This window comes from Penicillium pulvis (genome assembly GCF_028828015.1).
Source record: "Penicillium pulvis strain IBT 33274 chromosome Unknown contig_23_segment0_segment0, whole genome shotgun sequence".
In the NCBI taxonomy this organism is placed as follows: Eukaryota; Fungi; Ascomycota; class Eurotiomycetes; order Eurotiales; family Aspergillaceae; genus Penicillium; species Penicillium pulvis.
The window spans coordinates 4,143,284-4,163,634 of NW_026643075.1; the positions used below are offsets into that span (position 1 = coordinate 4,143,284).

The window sequence follows — 20,351 nt, forward strand, 5'->3', positions numbered from 1 at the left end:
TCGTCGCAACCCACCAACCTGTCTTCCATTAGGTGGCCGAATACCTCCCCAACCGGATTGCCGCAACAAGAGGTATGGAGATCACTGACTATATCTTCAAGGAGCGAGAGGAGGTGCTCCTTGTTGGGGATTACAATGCTTATCGGGCCCATGCCACTCGGAAGCTGCACAAACTCCGCAAGAAGCTGGGTCAGGCCACTGCCAAAGGCCGCAAGTACACTGCTAAACCAGCCGTGACGCCTGAGAATATTGGAGACAATGTAGCGTATGGAATCCTTTTCTTTTTTTGCTTTTGTATACATGATGCTGACTTCTTTTCGCTGTATATAGATACGTGCACCTCTTGCTTCTCGGGTCCGAACGAGCATGGGCTCAAGCCATGCATATGAAATCGACACACTCTGCAGACCCATCGGCCAAGGGAATTTCCGGTGCTGCTCGACGTCACATTATTTCACGTTTGAATAAGGCGACTGGCTACGCACAGCACCTTGTTGCTCTTCTGCATGAGCAATCGGTCTCTGGTGCCAGTGACATTGACATTCTTGAGGCACGTGCTTACCTTGCCACAATCTCGGGTGCTTTGTGTCTGGAGAAGCGTAAATGGGAACAATGTCTTCGTGACTACGCCATTGCAAGGGTTATCTACACGGCCCTTGGACAACAAGTCAAAAAGGATGCCTTCCGAGACCTTCTTACCGGAACTGTTGACCCCAGCTTGCGCTACGCCGCCTATCAAATGAAACTCCCTCGCTCAAAGCCAACATCGTCTCTAGCGATTGAATTCTTCCCGTCCAATTCGGAGATTCGGTCCGAGGTGGAAAAGTTCGACCCTTCCTGCCTTGCCGAGGAAGCAGCAGGAACACGGCGAACAGCCGAAGGTGAAGTGCAGAAACTACCCGAGTCTGTCACCTGGAGGTCTCGTACGGTTCCTTTGGACGATGCGTCGATCTCCCAAGCATTGGCCGCAGCCTCCGCTGCGGAAGCTCTGCTCGCTACTTGGTTGAATGAGGCAGGGCGATCTGCCACCGCCAAGGATCAAGCTGCTGCGTACGACAATGTGATCATTGCCAGCCAGGATGCGGTTGACGCGACCAAGACTGCTATTGATGACCTAGCCAATGAGGGTGTGGATGCTGGAGACAAGAGAATGCAGGCCTTGCAGATTACTCGCACCTCGGTCAACTATAGTCTGATCGGATGGCGGGTTGGCCGTAATCGGGTGCTGTGTGGTGGAAAGTATGGTCTGACTTTTGGGGATGAGCAGGCCTCTGCCAACAACAAGGCCTCGAAGCAGAATGGCGGAAATGGCAAGAAGCTGAACCGACTCCGTGAACGGGTGGTGCTTTATGACTCAACCCTGCAAAGTTTGGATTTCATCCTCGAATTGCCCGGTGTTGCGGCCGATTCGGCCTTTGTTCAGGACCTCGAAGCAAAGCGAGGCTACTTCCGCGCTCTCAGGTATGTGCTTACATGTGTGACATCTATTTATTGATATTCTTGGCTAACGCGCTTTACAACCAGATGTTTGGCCTTGGGACGCTCTCATGCTGTTCTTGGCAAGCCTACTGAAGCCCTGGCACTCTTTGCGCACGCCTTTGATCTTGTCCGGTCGGAGACGTCACTATCCTCTGTTGAGTCTGACGGACCCCCACGACTGGAAGTTTCTCGGGCACAGGTGAGTGCCTTGGCGACTGTCCTCCAAGAGTTGGTTGCCCAGTACCGTGGCCTCGTCACGCTAGAACGATTCGATACCGATTCCGGCGCATCTCAACAACGGCCTCTGGTTGAGCGCCTGCACCAATTTGGAACGGGAGCAGACCTGAAAAACTTGGTGCCTTACCCGCCGCAGATGCAGCCTGTCCCTGTGAAACCCCTCTTCTTGGATGTGGCATGGAACTACATCGATTATCCACGTAGCACGAACGCGCCTACGAACACAGACACGATCGCGCAAGCAGCCGCTCCTGCGCCCGAAGAGAAGACCAGTCGAGGCTGGTTTGGCTTTGGTCGGTCATAGAGATAACACCCCTACTATATTCAAGCTCACTTTATGCAAATTCAATCACATATGGCACATCTTTCCAAGGCTGCATATTTGTACCACATAAGGTATATCCGGAACTTCCGTATATCAGGGGGTCCTTATCGTGCACGTGCCACATAAGCCCTTGTTTCGTGTAGACCAATCAGCGATCTCGGAACTAATCTAGCCGAGTCAGGCTATGGTTGATTCTGATGACCAAAAGTCATGTCCAGATCAAGAATGCATAAAATTATGGAGTGTAACCTCTTTGACGATATTACATATGTATTGCGGAGTAGGAAAGCCGATCTTTGCTGGAGTTCTGCCGGGGAATCAGGTGTGATAGGATCTACTCCGTACTACGAGGTATAAAAAAAGTAAAAAAAAAAATTCTTTCCAAAGTTCTTACTTGCATTGTATGGGAGTGAGTAATAGTTCGAAGCCAAAAATGGTTAGAGATATAAGATGATAATAGCATTTGTTCGAAGCGCATCAAATCAGTGAACAAAGTGCAATAAATTAATCAATAATCATGCCATAGCAACCAAAGATGTGGGACAGCGTGCATCCGGGCCCCGGAGTGGAAATTGGCGCCGGCATTATTGGCGTTCCCGCCCCTGACCAATTTCGATTTCGATTTCTTCCCCTCTCCACTCCTTCAGTCTTGTTCGCGGGATTCCCCTTTTCTTTTTGGTCTTAAGAAATCTTCAGAAAAGGTCCCTTCTCCGGTGACCTTGTTAGACATCATGGTCAACATCACTGGGAGCTTTATCTCGCCTTCGGCCGACGCGACGGTCTCTCCCCAATTCATCGCGTCGGCGGGAGTCTTGGCTTCTGTCCTTGATGGCTTCACTATCTGGAAGCTGTTGGGAACTTTGTTCATTGCGGCCGTCATTTACGATCAGTGTGAGTGCGCTTATTGTCCGAGGTTTTTTAAAATCCTCTCATTGGACTTTTTTTTTTTTGCGAATACCACTAACAACCCCTTTTACAGTCAAATACCACTACTACAAGGGCTCAATTATTGGTCCTGCATACAAGATTCCCTTCATGGGACCATTCTTGGAGTCTGTCAATCCCAAGTTCACCGAGTACAAGGCCAAATGGGACAGCGGCGAGCTGAGCTGTGTGTCTGTCTTCCACAAGTGAGCAGCCCCGGACAGAACATCTAGATGGATCTTCGACATGCAATGCGCATATTATATGCAAAGTGTCTGGAATTTATTTCATTGACATCTGAATACTGACTATTCCCCTTAGGTTCGTCGTAATTGCGTCAACTCGTGACATGTCCCGCAAGATCTTCAACTCGCCCGCATACGTGAAACCCTGTGTCGTGGATGCCGCACACAAGCTTCTCGGTAAGGACAACTGGGTGTTCTTGGATGGTAAGGCGCATGTCGATTACCGCAAGGGTCTCAATGGCCTGTTCACCCGCCAGGCTTTGAGCATGTACCTTCCTCGCGTCGAGGAGGTCCTGAACGACTCTTTTAAGCGCTTCATGGAGAAGTCCGCGGCCCTGAAGCACGAGCCCACTCCCTGGATGTCCGACTTCCGTGAGCTCATGACTGCTCTTTCTTGCCGCACTTTCGTCGGCTACTACATGTCCGATGAGATCGTCCAGAAGGTCGCCGATGACTACTACTTGATCACTGCCGCGCTGGAGTTGGTTAACTTCCCTATCATCTTGCCCTACACCAAGACTTGGTATGGCAAGAAGGCTGCTGACATGGTCATGGCTGAGTTCGCCAAGTGCTCCGCCAAGAGCCGAGCCCGCATGGCAGCTGGTGGTGAGGTTTCGTGTATCATGGACGCCTGGGTCAAGGCCCAGCAGGACTCTGCCGCTTACCGTGAGAAGATCGCCAAGGGTATTCAGGTTGATGACTCGGAGAAGCCTCCTCAGGTTCTGCGTGACTTCAGTGACTTCGAGATTGCCCAGACTATCTTCACCTTCCTTTTCGCCTCGCAGGATGCTACAAGCGCCGCCGCTACTTGGCTGTTCCAGCTCATGGCCGATCGCCCAGAAGTCCTGGACAAGGTTCGTGAGGAGAACCTCCGTGTCCGCAACGGTGACCGCAATGTTCAGATCTCTATGGAGATCCTGGATGAAATGCCTTACACCCGTGCTGTTGTCAAGGAGACCCTGCGCTACCGTCCCCCCGTCATCATGGTTCCCTACCTCGTCAAGAAGGACTTCCCTATCACCGACAAGATTACCGTATCCAAGGGCTCCATGATCATTCCGTCTGTCTGGCCGGCCACCCACGACGAGGAGGCCTACCCCAATGCTGACTCGTTCGACCCGGACCGTTGGATCACCGGTGATGCCGAGGCGCAGACCAAGAACTGGTTGGTCTTTGGCACAGGTCCCCACTATTGCCTGGGGCAGACTTACGCTCAACTGTCGCTTATGGCCATGATTGGCAAGGCCAGTATCGAAATGGATTGGGAGCACACCCCCACTCCTCTGTCTGAGGATATCAAGGTGTTTGCCACCATCTTCCCCAAGGTATTTTTTCACTTTAATTCTTCTGCCATTTGGTTTCCTCCAGAATCTAACAAGTTTTCTCAGGACGACTGTCTCCTTACCTTCCGCCCTCGCGCTTAAGTTATGAGCTCTTTGAAAGTAAAAACCAAAAGCCATGAAGCTGGAACCACGCCCCAACCTCTGGATAGAAGGGCTAGGTCATCCAGCTTGGCCTTTCTGTCCTGGAGATAGAGGGCCAGTTCACTTCACCCTTTCTTTTTCTCAATTTCGACTTGGCGGGTTAGGTAGCACCATGGGTGGAACGAAGAAAAGTCCATGGTTGTCTTACACTCAACTCCCAGTTGAGAGGGCGCCTGGAAACATGATACCCAGTCCTCGTACCATGCGCATTCCTGGGCTTTCGCGTTTCTCCTATGACTGGAGCAACCCTACAGCCACTCACATAGAATAATATTAATCATCTTTTTGTATTCTTATTCAACTTTAAATAGTATAGCTCCGAATGTGCCAAATGACCCAGTCCCATGCTGCTCTCAACGTTAATTACTCCTCGATATGGCCCTGCATATCCACATCGCCATTTCTCAGACTCTCTCTGTTCGTAAAAAAATGACGAAGAATTCCCTTCTTCCTCGCAAGCATCACATGCCCCTCTTGATCCTCCCCTTTCTGATAAACACCAAAACCCTGAATATCATTCTCATCGAAAAAGCCCCAGTCAAGATGTTCATCCGATATAGTAATCTGCACTTCCTCCGCAACCTCTGCAATGAAAGTGTAACTAGCTATCCACGACTCTTTGTGCCAAAACGCCGTTCTGTACACGAGTGGCAAGACGGCGCCAGGTGAGATATGCACCCCCGCCTCCTCCTTGGTCTCACGAAGCGCAGTTTGCATAATAGTGTTATCTTTTCCAGGCTCATATCCTCCACCAGGTACCTCCCAGCTTCCGCCCCATGAGCCATCATGTCCTCGCTGGATTAGGAGAACTTGTGGCTTGGCTGAGTTGGTTGTTTGACGGAAGACGATGAAGCTAGCGGTAAAGCGGCCAACGTTGGGGTTATTTTCTTGGAGGGCGGGGAAGGGAATGTCAACTTCTTTGAGACTCAAGACAAGCGGCTCCGTTGTTGGATCATTGGAGAGGGGTGTCATTGTCAATATCACTAAGTGAAGCAATTGTGTAGGGCGTTGTCTATAGAGCCACGAGTGTGTTGACAAACCCCCTTCGGGTAGTTCGACACCTGAGCGAAATGGCAACATCAAGTCAAAGCCCAAGGTCACTCAACTGGCACCTGACTCACTATCTAGGTGTCTATTGCTTTAGATATAGAAGACCTATAGACTGTTTGCTGTTGGTCACTGTCTGAATCCCTGAAATGTATGTTTGGTTTCGTTTTGGCTCTTCATGATGCCCTTTCAGCCTGCAAGTATATTTTCCACAAATGGCGTCTCATTATGCTTATCGTTTCCACGGGTAGGCCTCTTCCGCAATATGCTTGGATGTCTAACGAGTCCATGGATCGGACATGATATATTCTAACGGCTCAGTCATCACACACATGGACGACCTAATCCACCAGATTCGCTCTCATTCTAAATGATCTTGAGAATCTTTAGCTTCAGAAAGTCCATCATTGTAACAGTAAAACTAGACGGACCAACAAAATAATGGGCACGTCTGCTGTACATGAATATACTATAGTGAATGATCCATATCCCAACCAAGCAGGCGGTGGCAACCGGCACTGACATCACTACCTCAACCATGAACCATCCAAATGTCCATATATCCGCCGGGTCTTCTCAACATAAAAGACAATGGCAGCATTACCATCCGCGATGCGGCGCTCAGTCGCTACTCTCTCCTCAACAGCCCTCAAAGCCCCTGCCCGCCAAAACATAAGCAAGGTCTTCCAAAAAGCACCTCTCTCCGCAACCAACCGAGGCATCACTTCCCTATCGTCTAGACGCGGTACCATTGCGCCCACGAATGGATTGAGCTACAAGAACCAGAAGCAGGACTCATCACGTCTGCTCGGTCAAATCCGGTGGAATAGCGACGAATCCGGAAGCTTGCGACAGTGGGGATTCGAAGATGTATGTGCGCCATGACAGCCGAGGTTCTTAGAGCTACTTGCTTGCACCTTGCATCTCCACAAGTTATCAGTGTTAATATATTCCATGACTAGATCAACACCGCTCTTCCTAGTGCAAATGTCTCCTCTCCAACTCACACACCCCTCCTAATCGACGTCCGTGAACCCGCCGAGCTGAACGCTACCGGAATCATTCCCACGGCTATCTGTATCCCGCTCGCTTCCCAGCCCGATGCGCTCTACCTTACCGCCGATGAATTCGAGACCCGCTTTGGGTTCCCCAAGCCGTCTGTGAGTCAGGACCAGAAGATGGTGTTTTACTGCAAGGCTGGTGTGAGGGCTCGGGCTGCTGCGCAGTTGGCCGTGCAGGCGGGGTATGATCCTGAGTCTATTGGAGTTTATGATGGAAGTTGGTTGGATTGGAAGGATAAGGGGGGCAAAGTTGAGACCTGGGAGGGAGGTGATTTTTGATCATTGCTTTTGATACTCTGGATATTACGAAGTTTGATCTGGAGAGGAGGAAGTGTACATACTAGTGCCTCGGAATTTGATCAAGCGAAGACTACAGTTAGGAATTGTAGGATAAGCAGATTGAATCTAAATAACGTTCATTAAAAAAAGCAAATATAAACCAAAAGAAATCTGTAGACCAGGTTCCTTATCTTCCCATGTCATTCATGTACAGGCGACCTTTTCTTTTTGCCTAGTCGTGGTCGTTCCATGATATGTCCATATCATAATCAAAAACACAAGAACTTTTTTCGCTTTTGGACGGTCATAGTCATATTTAGCACTTAATTTTGTGCCAACAATTTCATAAGACATACCACATCAGGTCCAATAAACCAACTAGAGGCGGTGAGGGTCAGGAAGTAGCAAGGTTCACGCGAGAAAAGGCCAGCCCGGAGGACGAGATGGGAACGTATATGAACATCCGATGATGGGATGTTCTCGTATCACCTGTGAAGCTGGAAGCTGGAAGCCTCACGCTCAAGGAATGTCGAAAACGGGCTTGAGCTTCTTGACAAGACCCCACTCCTCCATAGTGACCTCGGCGCGGTAGAACTCCTTGAGAGTGTCGATACTGGCACGGGAGATGACAGAGTACAGTTGGTCCTTCTCTTCAAGCTGACGGCCGTACATGGGCTGGTTGGGACCCTCGACCTTGACGGCGACTGAGGGCTGACCCTTCTTACAGACGGGGATAGCCTTGTGATCACGCTCAATAGATGTCCTGTGCGACAACGCTAGTTAGCAGGTGAATGATAGTGATTGATCAGAAAAACCTTACACTCGGCCAATGTTAACGATTTCCTTTTTGCCCTCGGCGTTGGTCCGAACAGCGGCTAGTGGTGTGTGCATCCGCAAACTACCCTCAATGACATCGATACCAATGACAATAGGATCCTTCTTGTTGAAGACAGCAACAGGGCTGATCACACAGGGGAAGACAGCAAGCAACTTGCTCTCCTCCTTACGCTGCTCAGTCAGCTCCGCCATGTGCTTGGTGAAGTCGTCGAACAGGTGATAAATAATGTCGGCAGTGAAGATCTTGACGCCGACCTCAGCAGCGTAGGCAGCAGCATCCTTGTCAACCTTGACGTCGAAGCAGAGCATGACTGCGTACTCCTTTGCCTTCTCCAACATAGTTCCAGCCATCATAACGTCACGCTTGAAGACGGGACCAATGGAGATGTTGGCCACGGGAATCTTCGACACCTTCAGGAACTCCAGAAGGGCCTCCAGGGAACCCAGGGTGGAAGCCTGTACAGTGACACCACGGTTATCGGTGGAGACACGGCTGAGGAGGTTTTCGAGATCAGACATGATCTCGTCCTCCAGGTCCTCCTCGTCATCATCAGGACCCACAACCAACAGACGGGAACCAGCAATAGCGTTCTCCAGATCGTTGGCCGCGATCTTGACACCCAGCGCGGCCTTGACCTCCTTGTTGTGCACGTACTGAGACTTCAGACGTAGTTCCTTGAGTGGTGCCGGTGTTAACAGAGCTCGAATGTTGGTTGTGATAGCACCATTCAGACCGCACAAAACGATTCGGTCACCCTCGCGCAAAATACCGTTGGACAAAACAACGTCAATAGTAGTACCAAGACCTTCAATGACCTTGACCTCCAGAACGGTACACTCGACCTCAGACAGGTACATCAGGGAGTTGGTCATACGCTCCTGGGAAAGAGTGGTGAGAAGCTTCAGCATGTCAGGGATACCCTCACCAGTGTGAGCGGAAGTGGGAACCAGGGACACATTGCGGGCCATGGACTTGTTCTCGAAGAAGAGTTCGGAGTTGAAACCCTGCTCGGCGAAGGCGAGCTTGGTGGCCTCCAGACGAGTGCGGAACTCGTTCTGGACACCCTTGTTCTGCATCGACAAACTGTCCTCGAAACCATTGTTGTCAATCTTCTTCCAGCCATACAGACGATCGATCTTGTTGAGGGCTACGATGAAAGGAGTCTTGCGGTCACGCAGCAAGCGCATGGATTCCAGAGTCTGGGGCTCCAATCCGTGCATGATATCGACAACCAGAATGGCAATGTTGCAAAGGGAAGAACCTCTTGAACGCAAGTTCGAGAAAGACTCGTGACCAGGGGTATCAATGATCAAGAGACCAGGGACCTTGAACTCGAACTTGCCATCCTTGTTCACAACGGCGGTCTTCTGCTTCAGGGCATCGACGGGGAAGTAAGTAGCACCAATCTGCTGTGTAATACCACCAGCTTCACCCTCCTGCACATTGGTCTGACGAATCTTATCCAGGAGCTTGGTCTTACCAGTATCGACGTGACCAAGAATACAGCAAATAGGAGAACGCAAGTTGTCCTTGGAGCGAGCCGCAAGAGCCTCCTCGTGCAGCTTCTGTCTCCGATCAGCAGCCTCAGCCTTCCTCTGGGCAATGGCTCGTTGGTTAGCAGACTGCTCCTCATCCTCGGAGGAAGAGTCATCATCGGAATCTTCATCGGAGTCATCATCAGAATCCTCTTCTTCTCCTTCCTCTTCCTTCTTCTCCTCGGCAGCACCATTGGCAGCAGGCTTCTCCTCTTCGTCATCGGTAGGAGCGTCCCAGCTGTCCTTGACATCGTCATCATCCTCTGCGGCCTTCTCCCAGTCATCGACGGCATCATCGTCCTCGGCAGAAGCCTGAGCAGCAGCGGCCGCAGCTGCGGCTTCAGCCTTGGCCTTCTCCTCAGCCTCCTTTTTCTGGCGCGCTTCCTCGGCCTGAAGACGGGCACGTTCGGCAGCAGCTTCAAGATCGATCTCCTCTTGTTTCTTGCCACCCTTCTTCTTGCGGTTCTCGTAAACAGGGCGCTTCTTTTCGGTACTGCCCTCCTCAAGACCAGCAACCTTGCCAACACCGGCAGCAAGCATCTGCTGCATGCGCCTCTCATTGCGCTCCTTGGCTTCCTTTTGGGCCTTGGTAAGAAGCTTACCCTCCTTGCGCAGCTGCTCCTTCTTCTCACGTTCACGCTCCTTCTTCAAGGCGCGGGCCGCCTCGCGCTTAGCTTCCTCCTCGGCATCCAAGCGTGCCTGCTCATCAGCAGCCTTCTTCTCTTCCGCGGCGATGCGCTCTTCCTCCTCACGCTGCAGGCGAAGCAGCTCCTGCTGCTTTTGAAGAGCAGCAAGGTGGGGCGGAAGCTTCTTCTTCTTGCCTCCAGTTTCGACAGCAGGAGCCGCGGCAGCGGCCTCTTCTTTCTTGGCTTCAGCGGCGGCCTTAGCGGCCTCGGCCTTGTCCTGGGCGGGTGTAGACTTCTTCTTCAAGGCAGCCTGGTAACGGATAGAGCATTGGTTAGGAATTATTCAGTAAGTCATAGACAAGAATCCTGTGAGACATACCTGCTCCTTCTTTCTTTGCTTCTCACGCTCTTTCTTCTCCTTTTCCTTCTCCTTTTTGGACTTGACGCGGAATTCTCCCTCTTCAGGCTCGGCAGCTGGAGCTGGAGCCACCTTGATGGGCTTCTTAGGCTTGCCAGCAAATACATCGTCCTCGTCAAAGTTACCCTCCTCGGGCTGCTTGCTAGCAAGATCGGTAGCAGGATCAGCAGCATCCTCGCCCTCAACAAAATCGTTGGTAGGCTTGCCCTTCTTCTTCTTCTTTTCCTTGTTCTTCCGCAGAGCAGCCATCAGACCACCAACGGGGGCTTCTTCGCCATCCTCAGCACCATCCTCGGTTTGATCGTTGGTGGGGGTATCAACGGTAGGAGCCGTCTCGCCGAGCTCAGCCTCCCAGTCCTCGTCCTGGCGCTTGTTTCCCTTCTTCTTGGGAGCCATCGTGTCGGATGTAAGGTGGTTTGTGGGTTTTGTCTTTTTGCGTTCTTCGGATTCCGGATCGGAGGGCGATCGGAGGGACGCAGTGGGCGCACAAACGGAGCTAACCGTTCACTTGCGGGATGTAGCCGGTGAGTATGGACTCGCGACCACGTAATTTAGAAAGGGAACTGAGAAAATAGTGTTCCAGTTCCTTTAAAACCCGAATCCCCAGAAAAGAAAGGCGGAATTTGGTGGATCGAGGGAGGGTTGAGGAGAGAAAAAGAATTTCGGGAAGAATCACTTTTGGTGGGGAAACAATGCAGTCTGACTTCACGTCTAATGTTGCCACTTAATCGTTCCACTAGAAGTATAAAAGTATGGCCCCAATTATGCATTCAACAAGATTCAAATTTACGCCATTTACATGCACCTTTTATCGCTCAATTTTTTTGGGATTCCTATTGAAGTCTCACTAAAGTTCAAAATTCGAAGCTCTTTCCCATGGTGCTCTTCCGCATATCAGATCACCGGGATCAGATAGTGATATCGAGCATCTTTCGCAGCCAGGAGATGACTGCTTCGACAGACAAATTTCCTACAGCCTGGAGCGCAAGTCGGTTGAAAAGTTCCCTAACAGCATTCGAGTCCAACGATGTAATGATATTTTCAAGAAAATCCGGCCCACGGTTTGACAGACGAGTAAGGATATCACCATCTATATGAGGAGCAGTCAAGTCATGGGGGTTCCTTCGCCGCAGCTGTTTAGGAGCAGACGGGCAAATGGTATCGACCTTGTAACAGATGTTCTGCAGGAATCTCAACAGTTTCAGTTCATCTGCGTTGGGCAGAACAAACCGGTAGATAGAGCCAAGAACGGTGAATCCGTATAAACTGCTATCCATTTTATTCCCGGGAACAAAGCGCAGTACTGACTCATGAAGCTTGGCTTCCGCAATAGCGTTGGGTTGGTTGATCTTGTTGACGGTGTCCCGGCTCCATTGTGTCTCGTTAAGCGTGGTGGCACAGACTCGACCACCGCGGTGGCTCATGTAGAGGACGGGTTGGTCATCATGGGAGATCAAATGATTCAATCCGTCACGTTCTATGCGATCCCATCCGCGGGCCAACATTACAGAACTCTCATTGAGTCCTGGTTGGTTAACAATCTCCAATACTAGCCATGAATGTCGCGCAGTCAGCGTAAATATGAAGTTCCCATGAATAGAGATGGAAACCACCGCAGATGGGAGTTCTGTAGGGGCCGTTTTATGCCACGTTGTAGATGCAGCCTTGGATGCCATAGGGACCAGGAAGTTACCCGCCCCGATTATGAGACTATCTTCGTAGGCCGCCAGTGCATGGATTGGACCTTGCATTATTCGGGTGAATTGAGTCACGCAATTGATTTTGTATGGTTCGAATGGGTCTCGTCGAGGGGCAAGTAGAATGAGCCTACCCTGTTGGGGGTCATTGTGGTACAAAACCGGCATGGACGTTCCAATGGCCACCATGTAGTAGGTTTTCCCATCTCTTTCAAATGTCCAATCCAGGATGCAAGAGACTGTCTCCCCACGAGCCGACTCGGGTCTCCAACAAGGTGGATCGGAGTTATTGTGGACCACAGAGCTCTGTGAATCCGGATCCACAAATTCGATGAAAGATTTTACCGTCTTGGTGAGGGGATTTTCGGGATCCTCTACACTGGAAATGTTGTATGACACGATTAAAGCCTGGAGAATAGTCGAGTATGCCATTTTCTGTGGTTTTCCAGGCAAACCGATGCGTCGTGGAACCATCTTAGCTTCTTTGCTCAGAGAGCATACCAGAAGCTGTCGGTCTGCGAAGCAGAATAGATCTCCCAACGGAGCTCCTGCCTCTGGGTTATGTGGGTCGATAAGATCAAAACCATGGATAGAAACGGGGAAATATGCAGGCTGTGGTAAACGTTAGGTCTTGAATAACGATGGGATCTGGGTTGAACTCACATTGCTCTGATCTGTGATCCAGACCCGTCGAATGGAATACTCAGAGGGAATGCAGTCCGAACGGTATGACACATGCCATAACTCATCTCCACATGTGAGTAGAACGAACGTGCTTTTCTCTTTGAGTCGAATAGACGTTGTTCCGATTCGTTTTGCCTCCTTCTGTTGTAGTCCTGTACCCAATTTTTGTCAGCAATTAACTCCAACCCTATCTTGGACGAGATCCAACAGAATGAAAGGACGTACCGATCAAGTTGTTAGCATTGAAATCCACTTCAAATGAGACAAGCATCCCACTTCGCAATCCACAAAGGAGGAATGCGCGTAAAGTGCCATTTGCCGAAGTAGTCCGGATGGTCGCGAAGCTTTCAACGACCGTGGATAAGTCGGCATTACCTTCAAGGGTAATAGAAGTCTCGAACAAAAAGGCGGGAGCGTTGTTCTCAATCAGAAAAACGTCAATAGTGCCATCGGGGTTACCCAAGAAGAGAAATGTCATATCCCCAAATGTTTGCAGAGAAAGGCAAATGGGCTCTTTGGCAATATTGACAGGCTCACCAACATCCAAGCGAATTTCATCATCTCCGGTGACAAATATTTTAGTCATGTAGATAAATGCCTGTTCTTGATACCGCACAGCGGTAACCACTGCTGATTTTGGCCCATCAACAGCTACTGTGAGGATAGCGACCCGGTCTTTGTGCGACACACGTGTATTCAAAGAGGTGTTGTGGAGAGCGAACAGATGAGTTGCTTCTTCAGTAACCTGAATAAGAACGCCATCATGGGTGTATCCTGCAGCCAAAGTTTGTCTACTGTCCAGTCCTGTCTGTTCTTCTTCAAGGGCGATGATTGATTCGTCCATATCCTGGTTCAAGTAGAGAAGCAAGGTCGAAAGGGGATCGGAAAGTAGGATGAAAACACCACCGTTCACAACTTCAGACATAGTCCACATGTCTCGGATACTCGAAAAATCATCAAGCGGCACGTTGAAACCCTGTTGAGCCTCAAACCCCCATCGAAACTCATGGAGCGCGCCACGGTTGGCTGTGGAATCAGAGCAAGCAAAAAGACGATTACTGGCAATTCCTCCATAGGATGTACTTTGGGTCACTGGGGAGACCATGGTACCATCCCGAACTGGGGCCCAGTTGAAGAATCTTTGCACACACCTCGGGCCAGCTCGAGCCTCTTGTACAAATAGTCCGCCATCACCAGTGCTACCCGATGCCAGGATGAAGTCACCACCTTGGGAGCCCATGTCGAGGACATCAAACGCCATATCAACATCACAGTGGATCTGGCCCAGGGAAGTTTGATTTTCTAAATTTCCCTCATTGCCGAACTCCAGAAGATAAATCCAGCCGTCCTCGCGGCAAAGATAGATTCCATCATGGGACTGACTGTACAGCCAGTTGCGGGCCGGTCTTGCCCACCGAGTCCACATCGATGCGGCACTTATATCTGAGTTGGGGGCGAGGAAGGGGTATTTTGTATGGCGTGCTCCGCCATCAAGAGAATAGACTGCCATGGACGTGGTAGTAAGGACCAAAAAAGACGATTCCTTGGTCAGCGGGACGATCATGGTCGGCAACCTGTGCTGCTTGCGAAGTTTGAAATCATGTATTTCTGGCTCCTTAGCACTGAGACGTTCGTTGTCTTTCCACACATAGATCACAGCATCAGTGACACCGTCTAGTTGCACGATTAGAAGCAGCATAATGTTTTTATCGTCAGCAGTCTTGGGATAAAGAAATTCCATGAACATGATGGTTCCTTCAATTCGATAGAATTTTTCCTACATAACAAGTGTCAATGGTTGATACTCAGGAGGGAATACGAATCCAAAGTACCTCTTCGATGGGGTCCAGTGTCCCGTTAGCCATCTGCGACTGAGCTTCACGAGGAGATTTAAGCCGCATGATTCCAAAGAAGTCTTTTGGTGCACATACTGCGACAGCACGAGACCTAAACAATGATTAGTCTGTATCATGGTAGATAGAATAATATCCTTACTTTGGATCAACAGCGATGTGCTTGCCAAATCGCATTTCCAAGCTCACATTGACTGGGAATGGGCGACGAAAAGTGACGAACTCATTAGGCTTTGACGGGCAACAATAGACGAATTGCAACTCTTTCATGTCCACAGCAAGCACAAGAATCTGTGATGGACCATCATATGCAGCCTCAGATTGAATTTGTGATTCCAGAGGGAGCTCCGTGCTCACATTAAGAACCTTTGCTGCGCCGATCGAGCCTGGAAAATCTGTCTTCTCGGCCACATCCTCAAGAGAACCTGTAGGTATTGCTTCTTTAATCTGAACCCGCTTCTCTCCAACAAACACAACATCATTGTGATTCTTGTTTCTAAGACGCGCTGGTAGAATCCATTTGATCACTGGACTGGCAAGGATGGTTTGGGTGAGAATACCCGGCACCTCAGGCTCATCGAAATGAGATGGACGCGTTATAGACGCGCTGGCCATGATTTGGGCGTTGAAGTATCAAAATGACGATCGTCTGGTGGTTTTCTTTGCACGGGAAAGACCGTACGAGGGGTGTGAAGCTGCCGGAGAGGGAACAAGGGTAGGAGAGAGAAAAGGTAAATAAGAAGATCACGCAACAAGAAAATTTATAGGTATCAGACAGACGTATAGACGCTAGCCTTTGTTGGGTAGAAGTAGGATAGTTGTTGAGTACTTCACTTGTAACCAGTGGATGGTCAAAGCATTGAAATGATGATCACGTGTGTCATTTAGTAAAGAAATGCCAAGAGTATCAAGATGAATTTGAGGCTTTTCTCTTTGGCCAGACGGTTCTGGACGAAATAGATGTCTGCGTCCTGTAATGGACGATGTGGTGACTGAGACTGAGAAGATATGGCAATTTATATGCCATAGAGATGAGCCAGACCGTTTCAATCCATTGCTTATTCCACAGAGATATATGTTGTTTGACCTAGAGACCCTACAGTGATTGAAGTTAACATACACAATTCCGGTAGATTGGAGGGCTCCAATTAGAGCATGGAACCTACAGCTTTGACGCTAGAAATTGAGGATCGGCGCGATGCAACCTACGAAAAGCAACATCAAACGGACTCAGATAGAGGCATACCACTCAAGTGTATCAGTGAGATTTGGTAGATGTAGCCCAATGTAACTTGAGGTATACAGTAGCTCTAGATCATCAAGAGCTACTTCCTCCTGCGGGGTGATTGCCCGATTGCTGCGGGACCCAAAGGTCAAGGCAGCTGGGAACAAATCGGATCCCTGTATATGCTGCTGGTTCGTTTCTGTTTATGTTTTTCGGCCAGCCGTACTGCAGAATCACTTGGATGTGGGATAGAAGTGGATGTTTTCTCAAGATCCAAAGGGCAAGTGGAGGAATCACGTTGGTGTTGGTGCCTCAGGCATAGCGGCGGGATCGCTCCACCTGATGTGCATAACGGCCCTCCTGTCCTTTCTTCAACACCCATGCAAGGCTTACCGTTGATTTCCAACAAGTATCGAAGTATCTTGTACCCTGGGTGTTATTAAAGCTCAATTGTTACCGGAGCTCGCATTTGCTCTGTCATTCAAGAAGTCGTGGCCCATACGAACCGGGCATTAAATCTTCAGGGTAAATGCATATCGAGCTGCCCTGATGGCTTGAACTCTGTTTGTCAATTCCATCACAAATTTTGCCTGTCTCCTCAATACTCTCCCTTGCTTCTGGAGAAGTAATTTAGCTTGCAGCTTGTGGGTGAAATAGATCTCCAGAATGGCCCCACCCGGTGTTGAGCAGCGCAATGAGATCTTGACGGAGGGTTCCATTTCCCTTGAGAACGAAAAGCTATCAGATCCATCGAGTGAGACATCTGAACAGCTGCTGGAGACGCAGCTGAAGGAGAAAGCTCGATCGGAGAAAGCAGAGGCGATCCGCCAAGCATGCCGCTCTCGCGACACCGAGGCATTAATATCTCACGCTGTAAGCGAAGGTGGACTTTTGGAGGATGAATTCCGACAAGAAGCATGTAAGAGTCAAATGAAAATTGTCTGCAGGACAAATTCTGACATTTCCCACCAGGGCCTATTCTTTTGCAATGTGACAAAGGTATACAAAATGATGACCTGAAGTCGTCAGATGAACTCCCACCACATACCGATGAGGAACAGGTTCAATTGGATGTTAACCGGTCATTTGTCTACTATCCAAATAATCTTCCTGCAGAAGATATGGCAGAAAAGAAGGCACAGTTATCAGCTTTGATCACCAAAGTCCTTCGGAATTACCCCATGCTATGTTATTTCCAGGGGTACCATGATATCGTGCAGGTGTTTTTCTTGGTTCTAGGGAATCAGCAAGCAGCATCAGTTATGGCCCACATATCTCTTTTTCGTATTAGAGATTACATGCTCCGAACACTGTCGCCGGCTATCAAACATCTGCAGCTCATACCTGCAATCATTGAAACTGCCGATCCCGCTTTGAGACAACACCTCTCTCACATTCAACCTTTCTTTGCCCTTGCCGCCACACTCACCCTTTACGCGCATGATATCCAAGAATATAGCGATATTGCCCGCCTATACGACTTTTTGTTAGCAAGAGAGCCAGTAGTCTCGATCTACTTGTTCGCTGCAATCATCTTGTCCCGAAAGAAAGAAATCTTGGATATTCCTCTGGATGAGCCAGAGATGCTCCATTTCACCCTTTCCAAGCTTCCACAGCCACTGGATCTAGATAGTCACATTTTGCGTGCGGAGCGGCTCTTCGATGAACATCCTCCTGAGTCTTTGCCACACGGAACATGGAGAAGCATCTCGAGATACAGTGTGCTCAAGACTTCAAGGGTCTCTTCCCCAAACTATACCGTCGAAGAGGCGGTGAAGCTGTTTGAGAAACAAAATCGGCAGCTTCGTAATGAGGAGCTCCGAAAGCAAGCCATAGATTTCACATGGAAGCATCGGCGGGCGGTTGGATCTGTCGCATTGGCTGTTTTGGTCGGTGCAGCATCAATCTATATCCGCAGGAAGGGACTGGATACTTCAATATGGTCCTACATTAGTCGAGTCCAGGCTTTTTTTGACTGATTCAATTTTTCTATAATGTTTAATTCAAAATGGTGTCTTGAAGCTCGGGACTCGGGTTTGGTCGGTTATTGGATTCGGACATGTATAATACTACCTCTAGTGATAAAACGGGGTTAACGAAAAAGCGTGGGCAGCCAAGGTTGAAAGAACTTTAAGTTCCAAGATTTAACATATTTACTTTTTATCTCGTCAAGTCGCGCCTGGACGTCTCGCTTGCCAAGGTCTCAAATGTTGTATTGAGCTATTGTGATCTAAATGGTAGCTCATATCCATTACATATAATAGAGCCGGGTACGAATGACCGGGAGATTTATATAATACTGTAATCCCCCTATGGTTGAGGTTGTCACTCATTTTCTCTTCTTCCTCCAATAACGTTATTTTCGCTACTGAATTTGACAACACATAAGAATAAATGTTAAATACTCGAAGAACAATGGAAATTGCACAGAAAAGTAGCAAAAGCCTGGTGTACAGTAAGCTTGCCAACCACGTGTGGCTGAAAAGTGTGGCGCTGTCCCGCCGGGGAAAGCTGATGTGTACACTTCCAACTCCCCGATAACAATCACCTTCTACAACTTAACACATCCACCATGGCGAACAGGGGCTATGATGTCGTAGTTGATGTGGATGCAGAGGTATGTGTAATGCTAAACTACTTGAAATGACAATAATCTCACACACAACAGGGCGACCTCGGCCATACCGACCTGCAAGAGGACCTTGAATTCCATTCGTCCAGTGAGTGCCGAACCAGCTGCAAAGGAACCTTTGGAAACCTTCAGTAACTGACGTCCTATCGCAACTAGACTTTGAAAGTGACCAACGCACCGCCAAAGCCCAAGCCGACTCGTCTCCGTTCCTGGGCGGCTCCTCCTCCCGCGGCCGCGACCGATCCCCTGGCGGGACACCTACCAAGCACAGCTGGTGGTCAATTCACTACTATGAGCGATTCTTCGATGTCGATACGAACGAGGTCTTCCGCCGCTGCATGGCAACACTGTACCCGCGTTCAAACTTCCTGGACGTCCTCGAGGGAAACGCGGATCTCTACGGCCCCATCTGGATCGCGACGACCGTTGTCGTGATCCTGTTTCTCACTGGTACCATCTCGCAATGGCTGTCTAACAATGACGACAAACACTTCGAGTACGACTTCAGACTGCTGTCGGGTGCTGCAGGCCTGATCTATGGATACACGGGTATCTTGCCCATTGCGCTTTGGGGAGCTCTGCGCTGGTTCGGGAGCTCGACGGCCGATCTGATTGAGTGCTGGTCTTTGTATGGGTACTCGAATCTGGTGTGGATTGGTGTTGCGTTGGTTAGTTGGAGCCCGCTTACGGCGCTGAATTGGGCGCTTGTGGGTGTTGGCTTTGCGTGGACGGCTTTCTTCTTGCTGCGCAACCTTTACCCGGTGCTGAATGCTACCGATGCCAAGGCTAGCAAGATTCTACTGATCTTGGTTGTCTTGTTGCATGCCGGTTTGGCTATTGCGATTAAGATCCTATTCTTTGCGTGAGTTTTCCCTTTTCACATGTCCATATCACCCACAACAGCTTTCTCCCTGGATTTATGATGTTCTACTTGCTAACATGCCTTATAGCCACGCGAGCCCCGTTTCTGAGAAGAACAAGGACACGGGCAGTGACGATAGTAACGACAGTACGCGCCGCATGATGTTCTGAGCTTAAAATGGATGGTGCGACCTTCCGGCGAGATTGGAAAATGCCTATCTTGCTCGCGTACCGGAGTTGTCTTCTCTGTTTCCTTGCATGGTACAGAGATAGGTAATGCATGTATTGTATCACTGTACACAGGCCATTATATGGCCGATCAAATCGAATGAGCATTGTTTTCTCTCAACATTAGACTTGAAGGTACCGCGACTATCTAGTAAATCAGGTTCTATAAGTTATGAACCACCATTTTGTGCTTGCAACACGCATTTGGTCAAGTGCGGGGCGAGGGCGCGAAATTACTCTAGAACCCCTCAAGACATGTAGACTATGGTGTCGTTCAATGACCTCAGTGAGCCCCGCACTACGCCTAATCTAATCGATCTGATCGACACTGAAACGGCTCTTGCCCTGCAAATTTTTGAATATTTGAACTTTTACTTCAATTCATGGATTGCGACGTGGACCTCGAGAGGAGCCAACTAACAAAAGTAGTACCGTGGCTGTGATTGTTTCATCATTTCTAACGCCATGTAAAAACCTCTCCGTGTCGCATCCCAGCCAAAACCCAGACCTGGAATCGGCACCACAGCACCCCGAGCACAACACCGATCGATAAGCGAATCGTCTATTTGAGCTTCTTCTTGGGGCGGAGCTGGTTGGTGTGACCGCACTTCTTCTTGCGGCAGTTGGTGGCACGAGGAGGGAGACGAGCCTATGGATTCCATGTTAGTGTCTG

At 49.5% G+C, this 20,351-nt stretch overlaps 8 protein-coding genes across 8 annotated transcripts; 5 read left to right on the forward strand and 3 right to left on the reverse strand.

The window, feature by feature from the left end:
* Nucleotides 1-43: 43 nt before the first annotated feature.
* N7503_005837 (signal recognition particle subunit SRP68) lies at nt 44-2,020 on the forward strand (the record flags this gene model as incomplete). The annotated part of the gene is made up of 3 exons (XM_057065384.1): nt 44-265; nt 331-1,461; nt 1,525-2,020. The coding sequence occupies exons 1-3, from the start codon at nt 75-77 to the stop codon at nt 2,018-2,020; spliced, it is 1,818 nt and encodes a 605-aa protein (XP_056923127.1). The 5' UTR covers nt 44-74.
* A 752-nt stretch (nt 2,021-2,772) lies between these two features.
* erg5 (C-22 sterol desaturase erg5) lies at nt 2,773-4,634 on the forward strand (the record flags this gene model as incomplete). The annotated part of the gene is made up of 4 exons (XM_057065385.1): nt 2,773-2,932; nt 3,021-3,171; nt 3,287-4,535; nt 4,599-4,634. 4 exons carry the CDS (start codon nt 2,773-2,775, stop codon nt 4,632-4,634), a joined length of 1,596 nt encoding a protein of 531 aa, XP_056923128.1.
* A 423-nt stretch (nt 4,635-5,057) lies between these two features.
* N7503_005839 (NUDIX hydrolase) lies at nt 5,058-5,666 on the reverse strand (the record flags this gene model as incomplete). Its single annotated transcript, XM_057065386.1, has 1 exon — nt 5,058-5,666. The coding sequence occupies one exon, from the start codon at nt 5,664-5,666 to the stop codon at nt 5,058-5,060; it is 609 nt and encodes a 202-aa protein (XP_056923129.1).
* A 666-nt stretch (nt 5,667-6,332) lies between these two features.
* Nucleotides 6,333-7,081, forward strand: N7503_005840 (rhodanese-like domain-containing protein; the record flags this gene model as incomplete). Its single annotated transcript, XM_057065387.1, has 2 exons — nt 6,333-6,611; nt 6,704-7,081. The coding sequence occupies 2 exons, from the start codon at nt 6,333-6,335 to the stop codon at nt 7,079-7,081; spliced, it is 657 nt and encodes a 218-aa protein (XP_056923130.1).
* Nucleotides 7,082-7,225: 144 nt separating this feature from the next.
* Nucleotides 7,226-11,140, reverse strand: N7503_005841 (putative mitochondrial translation initiation factor IF-2). The gene is made up of 3 exons (XM_057065388.1): nt 10,460-11,140; nt 7,902-10,390; nt 7,226-7,844 (listed from the first exon to the last, which is right to left on the reverse strand). The coding sequence occupies exons 1-3, from the start codon at nt 10,892-10,894 to the stop codon at nt 7,601-7,603; spliced, it is 3,168 nt and encodes a 1,055-aa protein (XP_056923131.1). The 5' UTR covers nt 10,895-11,140; the 3' UTR covers nt 7,226-7,600.
* A 266-nt stretch (nt 11,141-11,406) lies between these two features.
* Nucleotides 11,407-15,347, reverse strand: thtA (the record flags this gene model as incomplete). The annotated part of the gene is made up of 5 exons (XM_057065389.1): nt 11,407-12,807; nt 12,859-13,031; nt 13,105-14,656; nt 14,712-14,826; nt 14,875-15,347. 5 exons carry the CDS (start codon nt 15,345-15,347, stop codon nt 11,407-11,409), a joined length of 3,714 nt encoding a protein of 1,237 aa, XP_056923132.1.
* Nucleotides 15,348-16,623: 1,276 nt separating this feature from the next.
* Nucleotides 16,624-17,936, forward strand: N7503_005843 (TBC domain-containing protein; the record flags this gene model as incomplete). The annotated part of the gene is made up of 2 exons (XM_057065390.1): nt 16,624-16,876; nt 16,930-17,936. The coding sequence occupies 2 exons, from the start codon at nt 16,624-16,626 to the stop codon at nt 17,934-17,936; spliced, it is 1,260 nt and encodes a 419-aa protein (XP_056923133.1).
* A 569-nt stretch (nt 17,937-18,505) lies between these two features.
* N7503_005844 (Yip1 family protein) lies at nt 18,506-19,679 on the forward strand. Its single transcript, XM_057065391.1, has 4 exons — nt 18,506-18,574; nt 18,626-18,677; nt 18,746-19,451; nt 19,540-19,679. Exons 1-4 carry the CDS (start codon nt 18,530-18,532, stop codon nt 19,619-19,621), a joined length of 885 nt encoding a protein of 294 aa, XP_056923134.1. The 5' UTR covers nt 18,506-18,529; the 3' UTR covers nt 19,622-19,679.
* Nucleotides 19,680-20,351: the final 672 nt, after the last annotated feature.

Bases quoted from the DNA above. Each gene is read 5' to 3' on its own strand.
- N7503_005844 (XM_057065391.1), top strand. From the start codon at position 18,530: ATGGCGAACAGGGGCTATGATGTCGTAGTTGATGTGGATGCAGAG. The intron at 18,678-18,745 runs GTGAGTGCCGAA...TATCGCAACTAG, and splicing joins CCTTGAATTCCATTCGTCCA to ACTTTGAAAGTGACCAACGC. The intron at 19,452-19,539 runs GTGAGTTTTCCC...CATGCCTTATAG, and splicing joins ATTAAGATCCTATTCTTTGC to CCACGCGAGCCCCGTTTCTG.
- N7503_005841 (XM_057065388.1), bottom strand. From the start codon at position 10,894: ATGGCTCCCAAGAAGAAGGGAAACAAGCGCCAGGACGAGGACTGGGAG. The intron at 10,391-10,459 runs GTATGTCTCACA...ATCCGTTACCAG, and splicing joins AGCAAAGAAAGAAGGAGCAG to GCTGCCTTGAAGAAGAAGTC. The intron at 7,845-7,901 runs GTAAGGTTTTTC...GTTGTCGCACAG, and splicing joins ATCGTTAACATTGGCCGAGT to GACATCTATTGAGCGTGATC.